The 26,757-nt window shown below is 40.4% G+C and overlaps 1 protein-coding gene across 5 annotated transcripts in view; it reads left to right on the top strand.

Moving 5' to 3' along the window:
• Positions 1-26,757, top strand: part of LOC111837871 (cadherin-7-like) — a 113,964-nt gene that overhangs the window by 75,243 nt on the left and 11,964 nt on the right. For all 5 annotated transcript variants that reach the window (XM_072711807.1, XM_023800308.2, XM_072711810.1 and 2 more), the window contains 3 exons: positions 3,688-3,824; positions 15,129-15,250; positions 25,856-25,973. In XM_072711807.1, coding sequence (XP_072567908.1) covers positions 3,688-3,824; positions 15,129-15,250; positions 25,856-25,973 — 377 coding nt within the window. The remainder of the gene's footprint in view (positions 1-3,687; positions 3,825-15,128; positions 15,251-25,855; positions 25,974-26,757) is intronic.

Below are 26,757 nucleotides of genomic sequence, written 5' to 3'. Positions count from 1 at the left end.
GGTTAATGGCATCAACCCTGATATAAGACATTTACACATAACACCTGGACATAAGACAAAAAAATAGTTAGAAATGCCGTCTAAAGAAACGCATAAGTGAAAACAGGCAATTGAATGCTATGCAGTCGGGCCATGCAGTCATGCTATGCAGTCGGGCCATGCAGTCATGCTATGCAGTGGGGCCATGCAGTCATGCTATGCAGTCGGGCCATGCAGTCGGGCCATGCAGTCATGCTATGCAGTCGGGCCATGCAGTCGGACCATGCAGTCATGCTATGCAGTCGGGCCATGCAGTCGGGCTATGCAGTCGGGCCATGCAGTCGGGCCATGCAGTCATGCTATGCAGTCGGGCCATGCAGTCGGGCCATGCAGTCGGGCCATGCAGTCATGCCATGCAGTCGGGCCATGCAGTCGGGCCATGCAGTCAGTACCATGTGACAAGAATTAGGCAGGATAAACAACGATGGCACTCACAAACATCAAAGTAGACATACACCCATCAGCCATAACATTAATACCACTGAGAGGTGAAGTGAATAACATTTATTATCTCGTTACAATGGCACCTGTAAATGGCACCATTATACAGTATATTAGGTAAGTGAACTGTCAGTTCTTGAAGTTGATGTTCTGGAAGCAGGAAAATTGGGAAAGGGGAAGGATCTGTGCGACTTTGACAACTGTCAAATTGTGTGGGCTAGATGACTGGGTCAAAGTATCTCCAAAACAACAGGTCTTGTGGGATATTTATATGCTGTGGTCGGTATCTACCAAAAGTGGTCCAAGGAAAGCCAGCCGGTGAACCAAAGCCACGGTTATGGGCACCCAAAGCTAATTGATGCGCATGGGGAGAGACGGCCAGCCTGTCTGGTCTGATCCCACAGGAGAGCTACTGTAGCACAAACTGCTGAAAAAGTTAATGCTGGCTATGATAGAAAGGTGGCAGAACACACAGTGCATCACAGCTTGCTTTCTATTGGGCCCAGTAGCTGCAGACTGGTCGGAGTGTCACCCAAGTCACATTTTCTGTTACATCGACAGGTCAGAGCTATTTTGGCAGCATGAGGGGGGCCTACACAGTATTAGGCAGTTGTTTTTAATGTTATGGCTGATCGATGTATAACTAGGAACTGCAGTGGTATATATTTAATGAATAAATATGAAATATATAAAAGAAATTGCCAAAAGGCTTGTTCCTTATTTAGCCCAGAATCTAGTTTTAAGTTTTATTTGTCATACACACAAGCATACAATGCACATCTACGTAGTGAAATGCTTTTTCCATAACTTTATATTAATTCTGATGGCAGAGTTCCCTGAAGCATTTTAATTGAATATAACATTTTATATAATCTGCAGTCCAGGAATCCAGAGGTGTGAATAACATTGAATAATATAAATAATTAGAGAAGTGAAACCATTTCCTATTCCGTTAATGAAAGGCAGTATAATTGCTGAAGCCAAATAGCAATTTCTATGTTAACAATTAACGCAATAGTAGCTATGGCTATGCTAGTAGAAAACAACTCTTTGGAAAAGATTGACTGCGGACAGCAGCCGTCGCAGTGAGGTCCGCCCACCAGCTCGAGGCTACAGGGAGTGGGCTTGTTAATTTAACCAGTGTTAGGGGCGACTGGGGGACGGGCTGGGTGGTGGAGAGAAGCAGGAGAGCAGGTGCAGTGCCGTGGGCGACCTTGTCGTGCCTTGACTGACGCAACCTGCATGCTATGCCGGTGCCTAAGAATGTGGAGCTGTTCTCCCTCGAAAGAAACTTCATTGATTCAGAAAAGAAAAGGGCTAAAAAACCAAGATTCAGCAGGCATTTCCGTACCCAGTTCCAATGAACAATTAGCTATAGAGCGGAAAATCCGAAGCCAGATGTTCTCATAAAAGAGACAAACCTGACATTGCACAGATGGGACAAACTCAACGAATGACTTTTGATAATTCTAGGCAGTACTGATTGAAGCCCGTGTGGCACCCTAGATAAGCTTTACTGCCAGAGCCCCCCCATCTGAGACAGTGAAATCGGCTTGCTAAGTCGGCACCCCCTCTGAAGAAGGTGCCCAAGGCAGCTGACTACGTCGCCTAATGGGCTGACTGCCGCTGAATAGAAGATCCAGCTACAGTCTAGTGTTAGTGGTAGCAGTACAACCATGATTTGAATGGCCTTCAATTCATAGTCCATCTGTGGGCCACATTTATTTAGTGTTTGAAATGTTTTCAGCTCTGTAGAATCTGGTAACTTGTCACTTTCTGTCACCTGCATTGCTAGTGAGCATTTGAAACATTTATCATTGCAAGAACAGAAAGGTAAATGTTTCTCACTGTATGTGGTCGTAAATCAACAGTCAGTACATTTCTGGCATTAATTTTAACAGTAATTTTAAGAACGGCACTCTGATGTTCCATGCATTTCTAATCTGCTTAATATTGGATTATACTTTGAACACTTTGATTAGGAAAACTGATTTTATATCTTTTTTGCATTATTAAAAATGACATTTGAATTCAGATTTTAGTCCATTTAACCGTCTAAACTGTCTAAACTGAAGCATTTTCAATCAAATGCAATGTTGCATTTGATTACTTTGATTTCTTAATATTCTAGAATTGGTTAACAATTCTGAATATGGCATTCATGAAGCATCCATTATATTTAACTGATGCAGTAAAATCCTGTTATAACGGACTTCAAGGGACCTGGCAAAACAGTGTGTTAGGCGGGGAGCAACCCTACGGGCAATTTAGTAACTCCAGTTAGCCTCAGCATGTCTTTGGAGTGTGGGGGGGGGGGAACCAGAGTACCCTGTGGATCCCCATAATGACATGGGGAAAATATGCAAACTCCACACACATATAACCCAGGCAGAGACTCAAACGCAGGTCCCAGAGGTGTGAGGCCACAGTGCTAACCACTGCACCACCATGTCGCCACCAAAGCACAACTACAGGACAACCTTTACTCATGTCACACCCCAGCAGACACACTTGTGGTATAGATTATTATATTATACATGTAGTAATCCAACTTTACCTGACCAGATGCGTGACTATTAATAATCCCGACTACGTATGTACCTGCGCTGGATATCACCGGCACGCCAGGCGCCTTGTAGGCGGAGCCTGTATGTCCGTTATAGCCGAACAAAACTACAGCTAAAAGCGGCCCTGGGGACCAGATTGTCTGTCCGTTATATGGGAGTCCGCTATATCCGATGCTTTTTCTGCATGTTCTTAAAGGCGCACGGCCGGGACCAGCGGACCTCGTCCGTTATAGACGATATTCGTTATAGACGTTATAAGCGAGTCCACTATAACAATAACAGGATTTAACTGTATTCTGGGACTTGTTAAAATGTTAATATAATTTACTCTTCTAACTATTATGATTATAAAAATACTAGTATATGGTCTAATATGATTTTCTTAACCTCGAATCTCACGAAACCTAATAACTACAAGGTTTAGTACTTTGTACTTTGGTGATGAAAATACTACATTTTAATACTGATGTGTGGCAAGATATTTACAGACATACTTGATAAGTTTGACCAGTCCCAAACATTAGAAGAAATGGATAGAAATCATTTTCTAGCAGCATTTTTGTAAGATTTGTTTGAACTGTGGCGTTTTGAGGATTAACAGTTCCTCAGATAATCTTATCCATCTTTCCCGAACTCCTAGGTATTCCATAGACCGCAATACAGACCTGGAGAGGTACTTCAATATCGACGCTACAACTGGAGCTATAAGTACAGCAAAACTACTGGACAGAGAAGTGAATGCAGTGCACAACATCACTATCTTGGCGATGGAGAGTCGTAAGTAGAATATTTTCGCTGTTACCATGGTGTCTCTGAGCTACAGTAGCTACAGAAGCTCAAGTTTCCTACATTTACATTTATTTAACAGATGCCCCTGCTGGTTAAGCTGGTTGATCGATTTATGATAGGTGTCCAGCTTAAAGTATGTTTTCGCATGATGGTTTGATGGTTTAGCTGGTATTGCCAGCTTAAGATGGTCATTGTAGCTGGTTTAGCTGCTCATACCAGCTAGATCGGCTGGCCACACCAACATGACCAACTGGTGACCTACCCAGGTAAACCATCAAAGAGCTACCAGCTACCAGTATAAGCTGGTTTTTGGCTGTTTTTTTTCCCACCTCTAAAGTGACGTGCAAGCGAGGCAGATAAGGCATCACAGGCAGACAGCTGTCATGGAATAACCAGGCCGTTAGTGTAGTTAGGAGCTTCTAATCAATCAACCAATCAGTTTTATTTGTAAAATACTCAGTTAGACTCACAATATGTAGTGATATGTAGTGAAATGCTTGCTTGTGTAGCTCCAAAATTGTGAAACAAGGGGTGCATAGTATTAAACATTAATCAATAAACATTAAACAATAATCACTGTAAATAATAACTGTAAATAGCATGCAATTAGGAGTAGAGTGACATGAATAACCCATAATAGATAGTTACGGAGGCAATAGCTATACGATACATTACAAGAACACTGCAAGAACATAACAAGAGAGTAGGTCAGGAACTGGATGAGCTAGCTGAAGCAAACCTGATAAAAGGTGGTACTGAGGCGTTTTTGAAGGAGTCTGGTTTGCTGCAGCACGAGTTAGGTGAGTGGCAGAAGGATGCAGTGTTGTCTGACTAACTTAGACACCAACGGTGAACAGTGCGATGACAGAGAGCTTCATTAAAAAATTCTAAAGATATGCACCTGCTTACCCTGGAAAGGCTGGCAGGAGTGCCTGGGATTGGACACAGTGTAGGGATACATCCTGGGCAGGATTCTAGATTACAGACTACAAAAGATATGATTATGAATGTGCTAAATTGTAATTGTTGATTATAATTAAATTCATATCTTGTAGAGATCCATATTGCTTTGAACAGCAGCTCAAACGGCAGGGCAGAATCTGATTGGGTAACGCCAGTCCCCATTTGATTCTTTTTATACCTGGTCAATTCAAATTTGCTGACGCTTCTGCCTTCAGTAGAAATTATTGTGATTCTGATTATTATCTTGTTTTTTTCTCCTTCCCGGTTTCCTTTGACTGTCAGCAGTGCTGGTCGCATTGTTCCGCGAGTGTGATTGATGTTACACTGTAGGTGATTTGGCGGAAGCTCCAGTCAATATTTCACTTGTCGGGATTAGGGCACTTCCTCTCTTATGCTCGCTGCAGTGGAGCAGATCTGACAAACCGAAAGCAGATGCTCCACAGCAGAGGTAACGGGTGCCAAGCTGGTTCACTGCACCGCAAGACGTCATACATGTTTCCCGAATCAGATTCCACTAGATGTGCTCTGTGACATCTTCGTGTAACTGGATGGGGATGTAAACTTTAAATCTACAGGATGAATTCTTACAGGGTGCAGGAATAATAATAATAATAATGAGGGGTGATGTGTGGCTTAGGCGGTTACGGCACTGTGTCTGTGATCAGAAGGTCCGAAATCCAAGAGTCAGCAGAGTGATTTCATTATTAAGCCCTTGAGCAAAGCTCTTAGTGCCCAGATGCTCCACGGGCAGGCTGACCCTGCTTTCCAAAAATGCGCATCACTTTGGATAAAACCACCTGTTAAAAAATATACAGAGGTATATTAATATTGAGTTAATGGCCAAGTGTTTTGCCTCATGCCACCAGTGGTTTGAATCCCGCCTCCGCCCTGTGTGAGAGGAGTTTAAATGCTCTCCTTGTGTTGTGCAGGTTTACTCTATTCTGGTTTATCAACTGCCCTAATTTTCTAACGGCGTGTGTGTTTCCGTGATTCTGGGCCCCATATGGTACGCAATGCTAGGGACTGGCTCCAGTCTCACTATGACCCTGCACTACAGGTCCATCGATACCGATACTGTGCTCATGTACTCGTACTCATCCTCGTGACAATGCACCCGATACCGATAACCGATAGCGTGCGATGATGTATCGGCAATAACAAGCAAAATAAAGGGGGCCGCAAAATGTGGAAGTACGTCAGACTGGGCTGTTAATACATCAACAGGAGGTAGGAAAACAAGTTCAAACAGCACCAGTAATCTAATAAAACATATAATGCATATGCACTAAATATAAGGGAAAGTATGACTAAATTGCAGAGAGCAGCATCATGCAACAACCCACCGTGCAGCAAACAATCACGGAGACAAAAAATGTCAAACACCAACTCTTACAGTAAAAGTAACATAAGCTCTATTGTTCTAGACGATCAAGTGTAATGTCGTAATAATAGAAAGCGCAGAGAGTGTTATACTTTCTGAGGTGGTACGCAGTGCAGAAATTTGTGACTGCTTTGGAGGTGAGGCGCGACTAGGCTTATACCTCAGCATTGACTGGTACTGCCCAGTTATAGCATAAACAGTTGGATGGATAGATAATAATAATAATGCATAAATAAATAAATAAGATTCATTCGGTTTCTATTATACATTTCATTAACAAACTCTGAAAATGATTGGTTAGTGTAAAGAGAAAAACGAAAGACCAGGGTGGTGAGCTGTGTGAAATGGGCCCGGCAAGAGAAGGGGATTTATTGGGGAAACAGTGTTATTTTCACAGAAAAATAATGCCAGATAGAGACAGGACAATAAACTCATACAAAAAAACAGGGGAAACTGAAAAGAAAACCAAATAGATGGGTTGAAGATGGTGGGAAATGCGGCACGGAGTTCGACATCTTGTGACGTCTTCCACATCACTAAGGCTGGAATAAAATAAATAAATAAATTGGTACCTGCCAATTTACACACAGTGCATGGAGGATGTGGAATTAATCAGCACTCTATCCCTGGTCACATGACTCTCACTATTGAGACAGCCACACCCTGTCTTCTCACATATACAAGTGCAAGTCATAACAAGAGAGGCAAGAAGAAGACGCAATAGAGATGCTAATTATGTATAAAATGGCAGAATATCCTGCCTGAGATGTGGAAAGAATGGTTTGATATGAATCCCGATGCCAGGAGAAGGGGTGACAATGTACAGGCGGAATGCGTGAAGAACCAAGCCTCGTGCAAGTTTGACGAGCGCATGGCATGCATTACCGGGGAAACGTCACTCTCTGGAACCATCCCAGGTGCTGATAGCTAAATGCCAATGCTCCCGCTTCAGTCGACACCCACACAGACGCCAAGTTTTGCAATCACTTCTCTTAATTTTCTGTCACGTTTTTAAAGAACTAGCCAAATAGCCCAGAAAATGATGTAAATGTTTGTTTTTTTTTTTTAATTTACATTTCTAGAGGAATCAAATATCGCTCATTAGCTCTGAGCACAGAAAATTCACTGCTCTTATTCTCAGCCTGACTGACACCCGGACAGCGTTATCTGTAGCAGAACGTGGGGGTGGAAACCTTGCCGTAAGCCACTTCCCTTGGGGGGCTGAAGATTTGCCAGTGGGCCAGGCATACCTACAAGGGTCAAGCCCTGTATCCTATTGATGGGAGAGATTGGGCAAAACCATAATAGCAAGTTAATACTTTTCAGTCTCCAGACGTTCTCACTCACCAAAGAGCCATCCATCTCTGACAATCCTGTTGTGTAAATCGATTGCCCACAGGGCTGTCCTGTAAAATGAACAGATCCTACCTGGCTGGAGGACAGCAGTGTTTAGTAAGCTTTATATCACCCATGCTCTGGACAGTGACAGAGTGGTAATTCTTGCAGTTTAATATATGCGAAAACATCTTGGGAAAGAGCTTTTATTTGAACCTGCATGAAGGCAACACCGATGGTGTAATTTATAAAAACATTGCTGGATTTTTATTTGATTTTTACTATATCACGCTGTGGAGGAAAATTCCAGTGTAATGTGGTATTAGCTGGATAATGCATTTCAATAGTCCCTGGAACACACTGGGAAATATCAGAGCAATTTTATTGTGGCCAAAAAAGAAGAGTGTAGATGGAAATTGAACATGAACGTCGATGGTTGCAGACCAGCAGGCGGATTTTGTTGACTGAGGCTGTAGATGTTTGGAAAGCCTCAGGAGGGTTTCGCCTTGCAACCTAAAAGTCCGCGGTTGGCCAATGAGTGCTGTTAGCAAATAGATCGACGTGTTCTGTCCGCTGCTAAAGCCATGGGTATGAGATGGATCTGAGGTGGTGTGTCTGACCAGTGGGCTGCACTGATAACTTATGTCTCCACATTTTGTTTCCATGTTCTCCTCATGTTGCGCTGATTTCTCCCACAGTTCACTAACATCCAGTTGGAGGGATTGGCAGGACTTGTTCGTAGTATGTTATTTTGTGCATGTGTCCTGTAATGGAATAGCATCCCATCCAAAATGGACCCCTGACTCGTCCTTGGGATCATCATTTTGATATCATATTTTTCTAATACAATATTATAATTAATATCATGGTAGATTTCACACTGATTGGCTCCTATACTTGTGAAATTGACAATGGAAATAATGAAACAAAATGTACCACAGTTATGAATCATAAATGTTGTTATGCAGTTCACTTTTAGAAGCTTAAAACAAGCATTACTGAAAACAGGGCGAAGATTATGTATGTTGATAATACGTTTCCAAGTATACCATTGAAATTTGCATAAAATATAGTTTGTATTCTAGAAACAAACATAGGACAAAAACAACTACAGAGCTTTACTTTTAGAGAAGAGGAATCAGTGTAATTTTTATGTTTCCTACAATTTCTACAGTATATTTCCTAATTAATTTCACTAGAGAGCTCAGATGTTTTCAGCATATTTATGCTCTTTAAAATAGTAATTCTGTACCATAGCCCTTAAAATCTTGCAGGGCAGACCGATTAAAAGTCATTATTGATGATATTTATTTGCAAAACAGAGAAGGACAAATTTATTATACCGTTTACGTCCCTATAATGTTCTCCTGGATAAGTGCTTGGAAGATGGATGGATTGATGCAACTGTACAAGAGTGAATGAAGAGGCTATTTGGTGTCATTTAAAAACTTTTTTTTATTACAGAAGGTACATATAAGGTGTATATAAGGTTTGTATAAGGTGTATCCTGTCAATATCGACTAATCGCTGATAACGTAAGTGAGTGTATGCTAAATAAGCACATCATTTCTCACAAAACTACACTGCCGCCCCAAAACAATGGAGGATAAACAAGCCATTTTATTAGTTATTGGGGGGATCGATCACAATCGAAACAGGACACAGCCTTTTATTTATAAATAGTTTTCATTATTAAATCTGGCCAGCAGATCGATCTTTTCTTTTCCACAGAATAAAAAATGATGTAACATTATTCTGCTAATAAGCACTGGAAAGTTTCACCACTTGCACTGGCGATATTAAACAAAAGTATATCGGTTATCAATCCAAAGCAGAAATATAAAGATGCAAGCAAAAGGGTATTCATTAATGCCTTAAACGTAACTGAGGTACAAACAGAATTCCATCTGCTCAGTTTTTGCTCCTATACTTTCATCTTGCATACCTGGTGTTCTCTGAGGAGTCTATGCTGTTAGTGTCATAATCACATGATAGTGTGCAACGCTACAATTTCTGGTTAAAAAGCGGGATGCATGGGCTATAAATAGAGGGTTCAAGTCTAAAAGAAGCACCTTTACTGAACATCTGATCATGGTATTTGACTTAAGTTGCTCCACTAAAGCATCCTGCTTTAGAAATTGGTGAACACTAAGTTGATTCGATAAACACACCGCTTACATGGCTAAATGTAAATCCAGAAGAAATTAACCTTCATGTAATATATTTTGCTTCACAGCTAATTAAAATACATATAACTGAGTAACAGCACCTGTCATTATCGACTAGAAGTATCCAGAATGCCTTTCCCCATACAGTCAAGAAACAAAGGATATAAAATCATTTATTCAACCCCTCATGTACGGTAATGGGAAAAAGGAAGTACACCCTCTTTCAATTTGATGATTTTGTACAAAGCATCAACTTGCAATTTCCTTCAGGACTAACATAACATTTATGCATGTTGGTATGCACAGTTTGTACTGTATATATGTTTGTATGTGTGTACAGATGCTCCTTGCTTTGCAATCGTTCGACTTATATCATGACTTTACAGCGATTTGATTAGTCAGCTTTGAAATTTGTTCTGTTCCTGGTTTAGCAATATGCCACACAATGCTTTCTACTGATGCTGGATGATTGTCTCACACACAGCATCATAATCTCACACGTACAGCACTATACTCTTACACAAACACTACTATATCCTCTTACATGCACAATCATACTCTCTTTTAATCACTATCAATTGTTACGGATGCAAGGCATGGTGCAGGCAGGTAAGGGAGGGTGTTAATCCACTTGCGGTTCTGAGATAAACTGGGATTCAATAAAGAAACTGGAAACACAGGGTAAAACTACGAAACAAAAGAACCACAAGGGGTCAGGAAACAAACAGGGAAAAATACTGAATTAACTAAAACCATGACATAAAGCACAATTAAGAAACTAGGGTATCCCCTGCGTAACACTATCATCTCAGCGATGCCTGTATGTAAGAAAATAAGGAATTTACAAAAGAGAGGAGGCCATTCGGCCCATCAAGCTTGTTTGGGGAGAACTCAATTAATAGCTCAGAGTTATTAAAATCTTATCTAGCTCTGATTTAAAGGAACCCAAGGTTTTAGCTTGCACTACACTAACAGGAAGACTATTCCATACTCTAACTACAGGCTGTATAAAGAAGTGCTTTTCTCAAATCCAGTTTAAAATGTTCTCCCGATAATTTCCACCTATAGCCAGAGTTCTTGTATTGGAACTAATATTGAAGTAACTATTTGATTGAACAGCATCCAGACCTGTTAGAATCTTATATACCTGGATTATGTCTCCCCTGCTCAAAGTTGAACAGATTCAGCTCAGCTAACTTATCCTCATAAGACATTCCTCTAAGATCAGGAACCATTCTTTCCCTTCATTGAACCCTTTCTAAGTTCTTTTTAAGGTTTGGTGACCAAACCTGCACACAATATTCTAGGTGGGATCTCACCAAGGAATTATATAAATGTAACATCACCTCCCTTGACTTAAACTCCACAAACCCAGAGATGTAACCCAACATCCTACTGGCCTTTTTTATTGCTTCCCCACACTGGCGAGAGTGGGACATGGAAGCATCAACATACACACCGAGGTCTTTCTCATAATCAAATACCTTTATTTCAGTGGAACCCATAAAATATCTGTACTTTATATTTCTGCTCCATGCATGGATTAGAAAGAAAGAAATTGCGATCTATATTGCGATATTTTAGCCATATTGCCCACCCCTAGTCCCAACTCAGTTTCCATCCAGAGTCCACATGAGATTCTTTGCTGTGTGAGGTTTAATTAGCACCAAGTAAGACATGTGAACAAAAATGTGTCCGTGGAAGAAGTACCCCCAAAACATTTGGAATGGCCAATTTAATTTGACACGTTTTTATTTGAAAAGGTTATTTCAAACATTTTGATTGCAAAGCTAGGTTCAGTAAAGAAGTGTTAAAAAAAAAAAAAAGTTTAGTTTGCTCATTAAAAGTAAACTAACACAATTGGAATTGGTCAGGATCAGAATCAGCAGATTAGACTTAAACAAACAAAAAAATAAACCGACAATTCCTACTATTTCTTTCTTTATTCAACAAATACAGTAGTGAGTAAAAATGCAGATGACGTGTGGGGAAAAAGGAAGTATATCTTTACAGCTAAAAATTAAGCGGTTAATTAGAAAATGTTCATCACCACTTCCATTAAAGCAGGACTATTGGCAGGTTGGTGATTTGCAGTATCCAGGTTTCAGTTATTAACACCATCCCAAGGAGGAAAGACATCAACAATGATCTCAGAGAAGTAACTGTTGCTGCTAATCAATCTGGGAAGGGTTATAAGGCCATTTTCAAACAATCTGAAATCCTTTTTCCACAGCGAGTAGGATTATTTACAGATGGAGGGTAGTTCAGACCCTTGCCAGTCTTTCAGACCCTTGCCCAGGGTATTCCAGAAAACTCAGCCCCAGTTCAGACTATGTAGTGTTCAGGGGAATGATAGAGAACCTGAGAGCTACATATAGGGATCCACTGACCTGTTAAATGCTAAAGTTCATAGCTCTGCAATTGGAAAAAAAAGGCTGAGCAAGTATGGCTTTCATGGAAGGGTAGTTTGGAGAACATCCATTCTCTACAAATGGGAACATGGCTGCACAGCAAAGGTTTGCAAGGTTAGATCTGAAGAAGCCCAAGCACATCTGGCCTGAAAGAGGTAGAGAAGTTTGAAAGAATCAAAGGGGCTGCACTTTCTCTCTCACATCAGTGTAACTGTAGGTTCCAGAAATGTATCCAAATGAAAAGAACAATACTTGTTATAGTCAACAATGTGCCTATATGTAATCAGGAAGTAAGTCAATTTGAAAGAATCGTAGATAATAAACATCAATTACATTTTTTGAAATATACCACCCCCCAATTTATACACAGGAGGGTAAGTGATCAGAAAATACTGTAGATGGAAGGATCGATGGCTGGATGAATGGTTACATTACAATAATTTTTCTTACACACAGTATTGCTGTTGAATACATGAAAAGCTGACCGTATGACTATTATCATCCTTCTATGACAATGTCAACATAGTGCAAGCAGAGGTCTTATGCTGCATAAGACAGCATAGGGCACTTTGGATATCTTCAAACAGCTATCGCACATTAATATTCAGAGCTTAATATGACTGTAGCAGTCTTCACGGGCTACACATAGTTCCCCATGGGGCCACCGCTAGCTTCAAAGGCGGCTGTCTCCGGGCCGGCGTTTTCACGCTGCTGTCTTACCGTTAATGAATTCATGCAGCAAGACTCAGGATACAGTCACACCCCAGGCTTAACTTTAAATGACATTTTAATTAGTTACTTTTTGATACGTGAACTGGCTGTCTTAACCGTCACGCCTCCTGTTGTAGGAAAAAAGAGATGCATTGTTTCAGGCATGCAGGATGGGCGGCATAGGTTTCCATAGTCATTAGTGAGTTGTGACATTTTCGGTGGAGTGCTGCACGAAATGGCTGTCTGTCTAGTCTTCTGCTCTTCATCAACCAATTAGACTGCAGATATGATGAACCGAAAGCTTCCTGTTTTAAAATATACAGCATGGACTGAGAAGGGTGTGGCCCAGTATAACCAGATTGTATCAACATAGCATGTTAGCCAAGGAACTACAATTAATATAAAATGACTTTATTTATCAGATGCTTTTGTCCGAGCACACAAGTGACGTAAATAGCACGTTACAGACACTGATGAAGGTGTGTTGCAGCTAACAAGAGAACTGTAAATTAAAATGTTTCTTTTAAAAGTGCATGGTGCCACTATGCTATGCATGGATCAGCAGGGTGTGAAGCAGTGGGTTAAAATGAGACGAAGCAGAAGTTAATTCACGCACAACAAAAAAAAAACAAAATGTAGGAAAAAAGCGAAGAAAACAAGAAAAGTTGCACGCAGCGGTTGCCCAGAATATCTCCGCTGTCTTTATGCACTCCCAGTTTGATGTTGTACTTTTAGGTCTCGGACAAACTTCTGAAACAGGCGAAGTGCGTCTCCCCCGATACACACACCGGACTCCGGTATCACCCCCCAGAGCTGCGAAGAGACCCCCGTCGCTGTTGCCGTAGACGCCGCATACCCCCTGCCTTCTCCCTGGCTGCAAAGGAAAAACAATTCTAATTAACTGCCACATTAACTCCGCCTCTTCTTCTCTCGCCCTGCTGAGTCGACAGCAGGTGTGAGAGACTCCCTGGCAGATGTGAGCGGTCTATTTTCAAACCAAATCACAGTCAGTGCCAGTGAACGGTAAAGAATCAACTATGGCTCACTTGTGCTTTCCCCCTCACAACTCTGTAATTGGGAGCCTTTTACTTTAAGCACTCTTTACAACACTGGATGGATCTGTTATGTGTGAATCAACTGAAGTACACAGAACAAATGTGTTACGCTGAAGGCAAAGCAACAGACAGTGCAGAAAGAAATACAACACAAATATATACGTAGAAATAAATACACCAAAGGATAACGTGAATAAAAAGACAATAAATATTTAAAGTGAAATGAAAATCAGTAATAAAATAAAAATATAGGTATTAAGAATAAATAAGAGAACTATGAAAAACGATATGGTTCATACAATGCAAAATGGCCGCTGTGGTAGCATTGTACATTCCTGGCGGAGAAAGAAAGTATCTGTACTGTTTGTAGCTGATTTGTAGTTCTGATTTGGTTAATGGAATAAGACCTGGTCAACTGACTGCCACTCATGGGAGGTATTGAGATGACAGAAGCTTCCAGTTCAGCAAGAACTATGGGACAGGGCAAGTCCAGAGGGTACAGTAGATATTTTCATTGCTGATGTACAGGGAAGTTACATACCATATACAGTATCTATGGTAAATCTTATGGCCCCATAAGGCGTCTTACTGCCAATAAGTAAAAGTCCTTGCAGTTGCATAGTGGTGCGGAAAAATCATACTGTAACACTTTCAGTTATAATAAGAGTTAAGTTGTTTATAACAGTCTAACTGCACTGACAAGTAAACCATGTAAAAACTGAAGTACTTAAACACATACATGGACAGCGCTGATAAAGGTAATGCTGCGTGAGGTTGCATGTTCCAGATGGTCTGTGAGTAAATCTGGCGAAATTGTTTCATGAACGTTTTACAAGTCGAAAGCCATCCAGAAAGATGCTTTTTTTCTTCAGAAGATAAAAAAAAGTTGACAAGCCGTGCGCAAGCTGTGTAGTCCTGAAGCGTGCGAATGGAAAAGTTTTCCTTCGTTTTCTCGTTTTAATGAAGTAAAGAATAAACGCTTTACGTGAGGCAGTGACTCCCGTGACCCGGTGCCGGGCGGATATCCTTTGTAGAAGCGCTGTAAACAGAACGACGAGCCAGAGAAGCGCGAATGGCGGGGAGGCGGTCGTTCCGAAAGCAGTTCCCGGCGCTCTCCTCTCTATGATCTTAATTAGCGTGCTTCCACGCTTGGAAAACCGCGGCATCTGTACAAAGCTTTCGGGGAAGATGGCTCAATTCTGTTTCACTTTTTGTCGTTGTGCATATTCTCACCTACGCACTCTCTCTCGCTCTGTCTCCATCTGTAGACGATCCATCTCAAGTTGGGAAAGGCATTGCCCTGGTCACAGTGATGGACGTCAACGACAACGCGCCCATGTTCGCCATAGAGTACGAGACCTTACTCTGTGAGAGTGCCATCCCTGGAGAGGTACCCATGTCGCTCTGACAACCTTCTAGCTTCTTTTACCATCTATATTGACGTGTTGACATAATGTCTTCTTCTTTTCTCTATGGTCAGAATTCTAAATTCTAAAATAAAAGTTTAGAATAAATCAGTCATGAATTGTTATCATTGTAAACCAGTTTATATAATATCAATCAGCGACTTCATTTTAAGTTGCACAATTGTTAAATCAAATTTGCTATCTATTTGCTAATTAATCAGTGCACTATTAGTATGACGTTTCACAAGCATCACAGTTGTTGGTAGGAGCCTTATGTTAGTAGATGTGGAGGAACTTGTAGTTGGGGTCAATAGGTGAAATGTGTTAAAAGACTGATCAACAACTGACCCCTTACAAAAAATGTCCCTGGCCTCTCCTATCTATGCTGAAACAAGTTCACAGGTCACAGAACCATACCACATTGTACTCTTCCATTCTGAGACCTCAGAAAACCTCCAAAATAACAGACGCGGAGAACATGAGGAGTGACTGGTTAGTGCCTTGGCCTCACACCTCCATGGCGGTGGGTTTGATTCCCATCCGCAGCTTATCCTGGGGGATTTCGCATGCTCTCCTGATCACACCAAAAACATGTGACCAGGCGAATAGGCGTCTCTAAATCGCACAGTGTGTGAATGTACTGGCATCCCATCCGGGGTGGCCCCTGCCTTATGCCCTGCGCTTCCTGGGATAGGCTCCAGGCTGATCGTGACAAAGCATTGCATCAGCGCTCATGGAAGATGGATGTGACAGATTTCATCTTCTTTATTCTTTGTTTTTTCATTCATTTCATGAATGACTGCAATATACCTTTAAAAGCAAAATCAAAACACAGGCGACGTGCTACATTCCAACTGTGACACCATATGTGTGTTATTCCATAAGCACATACTACCAGAAACAGGGCGACGAGTGTAACGTTACGTAAAAGGGAAAAACATGTAAACAGGGTGTCTGTGGCACAAGCTGTTGACAAGCCGCACGCTCAGTGAAGCCAGCCTATCGTTACCAAAACTTTAAGACGACGTTCGGGCAAAAGATGCAAAATTTTGTTACTTCATCTATTTGCTGTAAATGAAAATGTTTTCGGCGTGATGTCAGTATCGGGGCTTACACCTCATGTGATTCTCACAGAATTGTGATCCCCGAGGAACGCTCCTGTAGCATGGCATTTATATTGGAACAGAATTTTGGTATAATAATCATCACAGATATAAAATGAGAGTAAGATGCATAAATGAAATTAAATTTTACCTTCCTCCTGTATCAGAAATAACTCTCTAATAACAACAAAAATGAAATAAGAATCATCAGGTCTAAATTACTACCTGGGTAAATACTATCTAGTTATTAAAACAATTTCATTTCAATTTCCAAGCGAAGGTGAAATTCTGCTGTCCGTTCCCTCCCCAGTTCAGACAAATCATTAGACATTAGATATGTCTATTAGTCCAGAAGGAACAAGTGCCTTGCTCTCTGATGTCAGATTTTTGTAATTCAAACGCCGTCCATGCTCAGTTTAAATGCATTGCAGTAACATGAAAATGAAATGGGTGGACTGTCGCATGAAATTAGGTTTTGGGAATGTGCCAGAATCTCGATACAGCATCTGGGGTGCGGGTAGCTTAACAATATCTCTATAAAGCAGATAGCCTCCACCAATAGTATGCATATGAGTGCTAAAATGACAACTGCTACGGTAGCTTAGTGGGTAGCGTTCTTGCCTCATACCTTCAGGGGTTTGAGTCCCACTCCTGATCTGCTCTGTGTATGTCTGGTGCTTTCATGTCCTCCCATATTGTGTGGGCTTCATCCCTCCTGCAGTAGGTGAATTGGCATCCCATAGTGTGTGTGTGCACCCTGCAATGGCTGGCATCCGAAACAGGGTGTACCCCAGCTTCCTTCCCTGTGCTGCCTGGGACACGCTCCAGCCCCGACTTGTAACCCCATCCAAGAATAGCAATTCTGGTGAGCAAAGGCAAAACACCATAACTGCTTATTTTGTCAAAATTGAGTCATGCGATATTGGGTCTCCTAGGCTCCGTATTGTCTCTTGACAAAATATTTTTCTTCATGTATGCTCAGTTTCGAAGGAAATGCTATCATTTCCCTACCTACTACACATACAAGTGGACGGTCAAAAAAACTCTGAAGCCTCTTGTCTCATTCCCTTTGTCAGCGTAGTTTACTGTGATTTGCTTTTGTAAGGCAGAATTGGAAGATTGATGGATTAAGTTTGCCACCGTACATGCCTCATTGTTTTCCAGACTACAACACCTCATCAACCGAAGTGACGAACGTTATTTTAAAACACAATAAACGATGCAGAAAACTGTTAAAGGGATAAAATACACACAGAATTCTCACAGCTTTTTGTATCGTGTCAAAGACCTTCACACATTACAAGAGCTTCATGACTTTTAAGTCTATCAACACGGTATGTGTTAATCTGAAAAAGAGAGTAAGCTTGATATACTGACAGATAAAAAAATTAAAAATAAAAGGACTTGCTATACTGAGCAATAAGTGCAAAATAGGACAAAAGGGCAAGAAGTCTCCCGGCCTAAAATACAGCCTTTAAGAGGCTTTTGTTAAATAAATCGATAGGGAATCTTCATGAAGGTATGCTTGTGTTTATCCTGGACCTAATCAGAACGAAAAACTGAGACAATGAGGTAATTAGGCAGGAGACAAATCCATGAAACCTGTTTAACATGAGACAGACCAGTCGAATCAAATTATCACACCCAGTCTTTTTAAGGTGGGTCAAAAAGAACTTGGAATTCTTCTGAGCATTAATATTGACTGCAACATGGAACGTTACCAATGTGGGCAAAGGTTAAACTAAGTGTTTACTATGGAATTCAGAAACTACGAATCAGCATGAATCACCAGAATTGTTGAACCTCTGAGAAATACTGTGGGATCCTCAGCAGTAGTGTAGGTCAAGAGCAAGAGGGGTCAAGCTGACCCTTTAGGCAGATAACATCTACTGTAGGAGCTCCATCCATAACAAGGTTATGAATAGCATGTTAACACATCCCCTTCGTCTGTCCTTCTCAGGGCCTTGCACATCCCGAAAATAGCATTGTGTTTACTCCGAGCCGTCTTCACTTGGCTAACGTGCATCCTTTAGAAAAGCTCCAGTTAGCTCTGCTACCCAGCCCTGGACTCAAGAGCCAGGAATCAGCGGCACAACATCGGTGCCGCCAAATTTCATGTGAATAGGCCCCAGCCCTCAGATCCCCCCTTATCCCCGGTCCCAGAGGTTTAAATGCCCTAGACCCAGTACCCAGGCACCATGCCAGAGCAGATCACAGTCAGATGCATTCCCCGGGGTCTGGTCCTCCTTAACAAGGTTAGTCCAGCGCCATCTGCTGTACCCTGGGCTTTGTCAATGGCTTCCAGATTGCAGTGGCATGAAAAATAATAGCATTACAAGGCAGCCACATCGCCTGCACCCCCTCCTCCTCGAGACTGATTAGAGTGGAGCATGAATATAATAATCTGTCATATTTTACCCTAATTAAAGCTCTAAACAAGGCAGCTGGCCTTCTCGAGAGACACTCCGTGCATTCTTGGTGTGGCTGTCTTGAGCCGTGATATTAATTGATTTTATACCCAAGGTCGTGCGCCACCATAATTTCTATTGATGTAGACATTACATACATGAGTGGACTCAGCCACTGTTCAATTCCCAGAACAACCCCTGCCCCGCCTCGGCTGTGCGAGTAGAGCATAAGAACATGTGCAGCCAGGGGTCTGAACCTGGACTGAAGCAAAGTTGGGCCAGTGTCTCTCTTAGAGGAATGTTCAACATATTGTAAGCAGACTTTCCCCAACATTATTTCTCCCCTAATTAAAAAAAGGATCCTGTAACTAAGGCTATGGACACAGTAACCTCTTTTCTAGAAGAACATCCCCAAAATTCCCTCATCTGTTTGTTTTTTTTTACCCCTCAGGTGCCCAGCTGACCCTGTTTAGGCCTAAGAGGGTAATTAGCCTAAATAAGAGAGAGCTGGATTTCATTAGCTGAGGTGACATTAGCATGGCGCTGGTGATCAGTTGCCATGGTAGAGCGAGGGATCGGCCAAATCCAGACCCCTACCTTTGCTCTAATTCCTCCTTTTTCAGCTTTAAATGGAGCTTGTGTTTCTCTTGTATTTCAAAAACAGGCCTGCGCACATCATTATTATTTTTATGTAAAAAAATTAGAAGAATGCACCTAATCAGTGTTGCATGCCTACTTGAGTTAGGTTTAAAAAAGCAAAAGAAGTTGAAAATGTTCTATATTATCTCCTCCCATTATCCTAAGCAAACTGAGCTGCATTGCTTCTGGAGTGTTTCAGACCTTATTATAGTTTATTTCTTTGTAGGTCTTACTTACCAAAAAAACAAATAAAACGGAAATGTTAGTTATGCTCCCATTTACTTGGGTAACAGTTTTGGGTAAATGGAGTAAAATGTAAAATTTATGAATTTGTAATTGGAAAATCCTGCCTGACATGAAATCTCTTTACTCACAATTCATTATATCATAGAATGAAAAACCTGCCATGTTGACTTCTTGTCCATCTCCATCTTTTTAGGCATCAAAAATGTGGTTCATCAAAAACGTTTTCCAAAACTTACTAGAATCAGAACTCACTTTATTGGCCATGTACACCTGCGTGCAGGGGCGCCGTAAGGGGGAGGAAAGCTAGGACGATTCCAAGGGCCCCTGAGTGACAGGGGCCCTAAAAAATTAGGAAAATAACTGGATTGGTTTGGACTGGGGGGCCTAATATGATATGCTTTCATGGGGCCCAAAATCTCTAGCAACACCCCTGCCTGCGTGTACTAGAAATTTGTCTTGGCATACTGGTACATACATTCAAACACAACACAGGACATAAATAAAATATAATGAACAGAAGATTTAAAATAAAACAATGCAAATCAGTACACCTTATAGTAAATAAAAATGTGCAATGTATGCAAGTTTAACTACTGCTCCTAATCAAATTCCCAAATAAATACATTAAGTAATGTTAAACATTAAGTACAGCTGTGCATGGTTCTGTGCAAAAGGTCATACCAGTAGTAAAATAGTCCAAGTGTCACAACTAACTGGGGAAGCAGGAGCAGGGAGACGGAAGATCAGGGAATATGGGGTTTATTAGGAGTCAATCCTACACAGGGCACAGGAAAACACGTAACGTCAATGACAGGACTACTGAAACATACTGGAACACCGACTGAAATACACAGAACTAATTAACAGCAACAAGAAACAGCTGGTAAACACGGGGATTCCACACGAGGTAGATGAGGGGGCGTGGCACACGGGAGGATTTTCTTTTTCTTGATTTTCACATGTGCCATCTTGCTATCCTATGAAGAACAAATGGGTGCGAGCAAACCTAGGGTCAGCCATTTACAGAGGTGGACATTTCAGGTCCAGAAAGTAAAAATCCTGTGACTCTTTATGCTCAACTGGTTGGTTGAAACGAAATCCTGGTTTGGATTTTTACTTTCTGGACCTGAAATGTCCACCTCTGGCCATTTATATGGCAGCCGAGGAGCAGTTTTTGGGGTTAAGGGCCATGCTTAAGGGCCTAGTAGTGATACAGTATGACTAGTGTGCCAAGCACAGGATTTTAATGTGTGATCTTCCTGATACAGAAACACGGGACTCCTAACCCAAAGATCCACCACATATTGGATTTGTCCTCAGGAAGTGTTCTTATAATGATCACATGATGATTATTATAACTAACCTGCGATTAAACCACAGCTTGTGTAAGAGGCCAAAACATTTTGCATGTTTAGTAAGCCGTATGACTTGAATAAATCTAGTCCTTACTAAGGAGAATCAGTTCTGTGTATTCGCAAGTGACATGTTCACCTAAATGAGTATTGCTCAACACAGTCCTCAGGGACCCCCATACACATTTTTGCCCCCTCCCAGCTCCCAGTACACCTGTACCAAACAATCAAGCAATACTGAACACCAAATACCCGGTGAACTACATTCCCTATTACATATATACTTTAATGCAGAGTTTCTCGACGCAGTCCTTGAGGGGTCCCAGTCAGTCCACATTTTTGCTCCCTCCCAGCTCCCAATGCACATGTACAAGGTATTTGGTGTTCGTGATTGACTGGGAGCTGGGAGGGAACAAAATTGTGTCCCGAAGACAGAGAAACACTAAGCTAATATATGTACAATGGGCTTTGAATGCCCCTACAGAGAACTCCAGTAAATCAGATTGCTACAGTACCTTCTGATGGCAGTCCTACCTATGCCTGGAGTGGTCTCCTGGCTTCAACCTTAGGAATAACATCACTGGTCCTTATTGGCTGGTAGATTGCTTCATACCCCTCACTGTTCCATCTCTTAGCATCCTAGCCCAGCTGTTATAGCAGCTGATTACTTTTAGCACAGCATAAACTGTATGGTGAATTACAATCTCAAAATTGTAGAGCGAGCTTCCAAAACTGTGATGAGGAAGTCCAACTTTAGATCATGGAGGTCTGATCTGAAAATCAACAAAAAATTTACTGAGTTTTGGAAATTTTCTTTTCAATGAATAATTCCCAATAGTGTGTGAGTTTGAGTGTGTACAGGCTTTTGCTCTGTGATGGACTGACATTGCACCTTTGTGTGTTTTGCTTTACGGGATAAACTCCAGGTTCACCATGACCCTGTAATGAATAAGTGATTAAAGAAGATGGATGTTCATAGACACATAATATAATTACACGTGTCACTTGTGCACCTTAAGTAAATTAAAATGCTAATGTTTGTCTCATTCATAAATGTTGACTACTGTTCTATTTCATTAGTCAATTGTCCAAACATACACTACACATCTGCACAATGAAGAGCCTTTCCACCCACTTTCAGGATTGTGCTTAAGAGGAATCACATCATACAAATACAAAATAAAATAAAACAGGAATAAATAAGCTCAAGATAACAATAAACTTAGTTATAAAATAAGACTGCAAAACAAGACAAAGATCGAATGGGATAAAAATATGAGATAATAAAAGTAGAATGAAGATGTACAATCAAAGTGTGGGATGGTAAAACAAAGTGCGAAGAGTAAAGTGGCCTTCGGGTTTCGGGAAAAAATAATGCCATTAACAAAACATAACATTTTGGAAATCAGAATGATATTTCACAAAACACATCAACATTTCAGAAAACACAACAATTCAAGAAATGCAACAGAAAATCAGAAAACACTGAAATTTTAAAGTAGCAGGATTTCTTTCTTAGTCAGATAACTAGCTCAATGTAATTGAACAAACATATGGGGGATCCACTGTATATGAGAATGAGAACCATTTCACCCTTGCACTTGGCAACAATTTGCTAGGTAGTGTATATGGAGTTATGGATTACCATCATTATGGCTATTCAGCAGGAATGTTCCAACTGACAACTACAGTTTACAACAAATACCATGGTTAAACCACAGATAAACCATGACTACCCAAGACACTATCATAAAATATTTCATACTTAAATAAATCAATATATCATATTTAAATAAACAAATGTATCATTTTACATCACTGCTTGTCTTGTACAGGACTGTAGTAAATCTGGAGTGAGGGCAACTCCGAACAGGATGCCACTCCATCATAAGGCACACAAAATCACACACTAAGTGAAATTTGGAAGCAACATTTCTTCATCACTGTGAAAAACAATGAAATCAATATGTTTCCATACGTGAGATTCCGCAGTCATGGAGACAGCTAACATGTCAGTGAGGTAGCTTGGCGAGACAAAGATCCACAGCGTACCCAAGTCAAGATGCATGGTTTCCACAGTTTTTTATTTTTACCAAAAATAAAGTATACACTTTAAAATACAAAAGTATATCTTTTATGTTTTGGTATTATGTAAATATTTCAAAAGCTACATGGTGGATTAGGTCCAATTTTAAATATTGTTTTTTACACGTGTACTCAATCTGACATCATTTGATATAATCTAATATGTTTTACTGAGGAAAGAGTAAATGATGCACCTTGGGGATCTCGAGACTTATCCAAAACCTATCCAAAATGGCTGAAGTGCAACTTGCAGTGCATCTTGGGATAACCTTCTTCAACTAAATGCATTACCACTTATGGCTCATAAGAAACATTTTCTCACACAATATGACCAAAGATTTCAAGAAAAACTTAGTGTGACATGGCTAAAGTGTGACATGCATTTACTAATAATAGGTTATCTCAAGAAGCACTGCATCACTACTTATGGCTCTTAAGAAACATTTTCTCACACAATATGAACACAGATTTCAAGAAAAATCTAAAGTGTGACATGCGTTTAGTAAAAGAAGGTTATCCCAAGAAGCACTGCATTACCACTTACTGTATGGCTCTTAAACATTTCCTCACGAAGCGTGACCACTATGCATTACATTATTCACACAAAACACTGCGAAAAAACGGCAGCCCAATTTACAGTTTATGAATCCTTCTTCAAATGCCACTCTGCAATATATTACACTATCAAATATCAAAACACATAATATACACATTAAAGATACGATTTTATGTGATCCAATCATTTTCAGTATTGCTAATATATCTTTAATTTGGCTTACCCTTTGTCCAAAATTATTCAGATTTAATTGTTCACCAAACTCACGAACAACCAAAACTGCAAATGTGAAATTCATCAATCTGGAGGGGTGACTGTAACAAGTGAAACAAAAGGTACATGCATGGATTTTGTGACATTGTATATGTTAGCATTTATACATGATTTATGTCTTTGGATGTGAGTGGTTTGTGTTGTAATTTAAGTATTTCTCCTTAAGGGGAAATAGATGCATAGCTTAAATAGTCCTCATGAAATGTTTTAGTTATGATCGACAACAGAGTTAAGCGAGGCGAGAGAAGGTGATGAAGGCCGAAAAATACACCCACCTCATATCCATAGTAATGAAATAGAAACGGAAAAGAGGTTTTATTAATTGGAAAATCAGACATGTCCGTCACGGATGTAAGAAACAGATGGCTTGCATTACCAAGTATCCGAAGCCCAGTTTCGCCACACCTTAAAAAGAGTAATTTACACTAATAACCTATGGCATGTTGCCGTTAAGCATTCAAAAGGCATGTTTAATTTACTCTTTCATTGCAGAACTGTTACTCGGCTTTGTCACGTTACAAGAGTTCCATCTTGTTTTCCATCATAAGAATCCGTAAGCATGAGGTTTTAGTATTGCTGCCTATGTGTTTACCCTTCCTATTGCAATTGTACTGCTTAAGATTAAGTCACAGCCATTTTTATATTGGTTTGTTCTCACACATAGCAGTGTGTAAACACAGAATCCCATTAAATCTGTGATTTATGGGTCCCCCGTGTGTCATCCCAACAGGTAGCGTGCCAGCAGTAAAGTTTATGTCTCTGTGTGATTTTATGTCTTTACATAATGCTTTGCTCACTGCGACTCCAGTGGAAGCTACTGCAGATACATCAGAGAAGATTGCCCAGAACTAACCGTTCATTGTTTCCCTAATGAATGCCAACGTGGCTTTCCAGATCATTCAGCCTGGCTTTAAATAACTTTGCTGGAGCAGGTGTTACTATTTTGTTATGTCTAAGGTGTGTAATAAAATAACTTCTTGGTAATTTTTTTTGTTTAATGAGGAAAAAAGTTAGAAAGAAAAAACAACTGGTTAAAATGCCTTTCCAACTAAGTCAACTCATATGCAGGCATCCTAGATTCCCCAACCATACAGATAATCATATGCTGCCTCACCTTAAATCATGCACTGTTGTAATGTAATGATCCTAAGATCTACATTACCTTGCACACAGACAGTGTTTACTCCCGTTTAGTTAAAAATAAAATGTTTTGACTGCTGTCATTTCATGGTAGAACATGCTATTTAGGCTATCTGTAGCAATTCATTAAATTTAACAGCAGCAATTGAATTTAGGGTTTAATTATAACAGGTCATTTAATATTAAAAAATGTGTTTTAATCATTGTATTGCACGCATGCTGCAATAAGGAAACTGATCTTAAGTTTATGCCTGAGAAATACTTTTTCTATATATATATTTCATATTCAGGTCACCCTGATAAATATACATAGCTAAAAATTAATGTGTGCAGACCGATCTTCTGTATTTATATTGTTAATAGTAATTTTGATTCTGAAGTAAAAACAAACCTAATCAACCTAAAAACATGGTCTTATATATATAGTTCTTCTTTATTATTTCCGGGCCCCACTTAAAAAGTCAGTTTGGGGCCCCATGTGCCCCTTGTGTAACGACTGTTTGTGGCCAACAGGGGGCACCAAATTTTTTCTGGGGGAGGCATGCAAACGCATGATTTGAGTGGTGGTATATACCGCTGCAGAGTACACCATTTTTAACATAGAAAACGTTGGTGACGAAGTCTTATACATGTATATATACATTCATGCATAAATACTGACACAATTAGACTTGGTGAACATACTGGCACAGGCCTTGCCAAGTGCTGCCATTTCTTTAGCCACCGGCTGCCACTGATCCCAAACATTCCTGTTCTCAAGAAGGTCTGAACCAGCATATATTTACAGGTCATCCAGACCATCAGTGCGGTGGACAAAGACGAGCCCCTGAGTGGACACCGCTTCCTCTTCGGCCTGACTACTAGTGCTACTGGCAACCTTAACTTCACCCTCAGAGACAACAAAGGTCAGTGGCCAATGGCATGCGGCCTTGGCAGGTATATGGACGGGTGCATTTTGGCCCAGATAAATGGGCCCCTGCATCTCCCACATATGCAATATTCTATGTATCATTGAATATCGTCCCATTTGCTGTTACCCTAAACCCAAGATGTATCTAAATAAGACTGCTTGGATGACCATAACAAACCTTTACGAGCCCTCTTACTCCCTTCGGAGGATACAGAGTTCATCGCTGGCCTCTGTACTGAGATTCTTTTCATTTTTCACCTTCTTGCGTTTCGTTTTTTTGTTTCGGGTGGTAGACTGGTATTGAAACATTTTATGCATGTAAATCTTATAAAATTTGCTGTGTTTTTCCAGAAAATGACTGTTATGCTACATCCCGTGGCATTCTCTGTCACGCCCATTATGATTAAATGTAATTCAAAAGATTTATTTATAATTTATCTGTGATTATAACTAACACCTCAGTTGCATTTATTTTATAAATAAGGCCATCTACCCAATTTAAAACAGTATACAACCATCTTCCCAATTTAAAATGGCAAATAACCTTAAAGTAAAAACCTCTTTACCGTCTTTATTAATCCATTAGTTTCATATTTAGCTACTAGATACAGGGCACAGTATAAGTAGTTAGCATGCAAGTGCTTGTGATCCGCTGCTAACTCTGCAAATGGCTTTGATTGACCCATTAGATCTGTAGCCTTCAGGAATTACAGCCATGGAGCAGGATGCCTTTTATTCAGAACTTTATATATTGAGATTAATTGTCTGAATATTCAAAT

Source organism: Paramormyrops kingsleyae, chromosome 1 (genome assembly GCF_048594095.1).
Source record: "Paramormyrops kingsleyae isolate MSU_618 chromosome 1, PKINGS_0.4, whole genome shotgun sequence".
Classification (NCBI taxonomy): Eukaryota; Metazoa; Chordata; class Actinopteri; order Osteoglossiformes; family Mormyridae; genus Paramormyrops; species Paramormyrops kingsleyae.
Note: the sequence above shows the minus strand (reverse complement) of the source record. Positions and strands in the feature narration are given on the sequence as shown.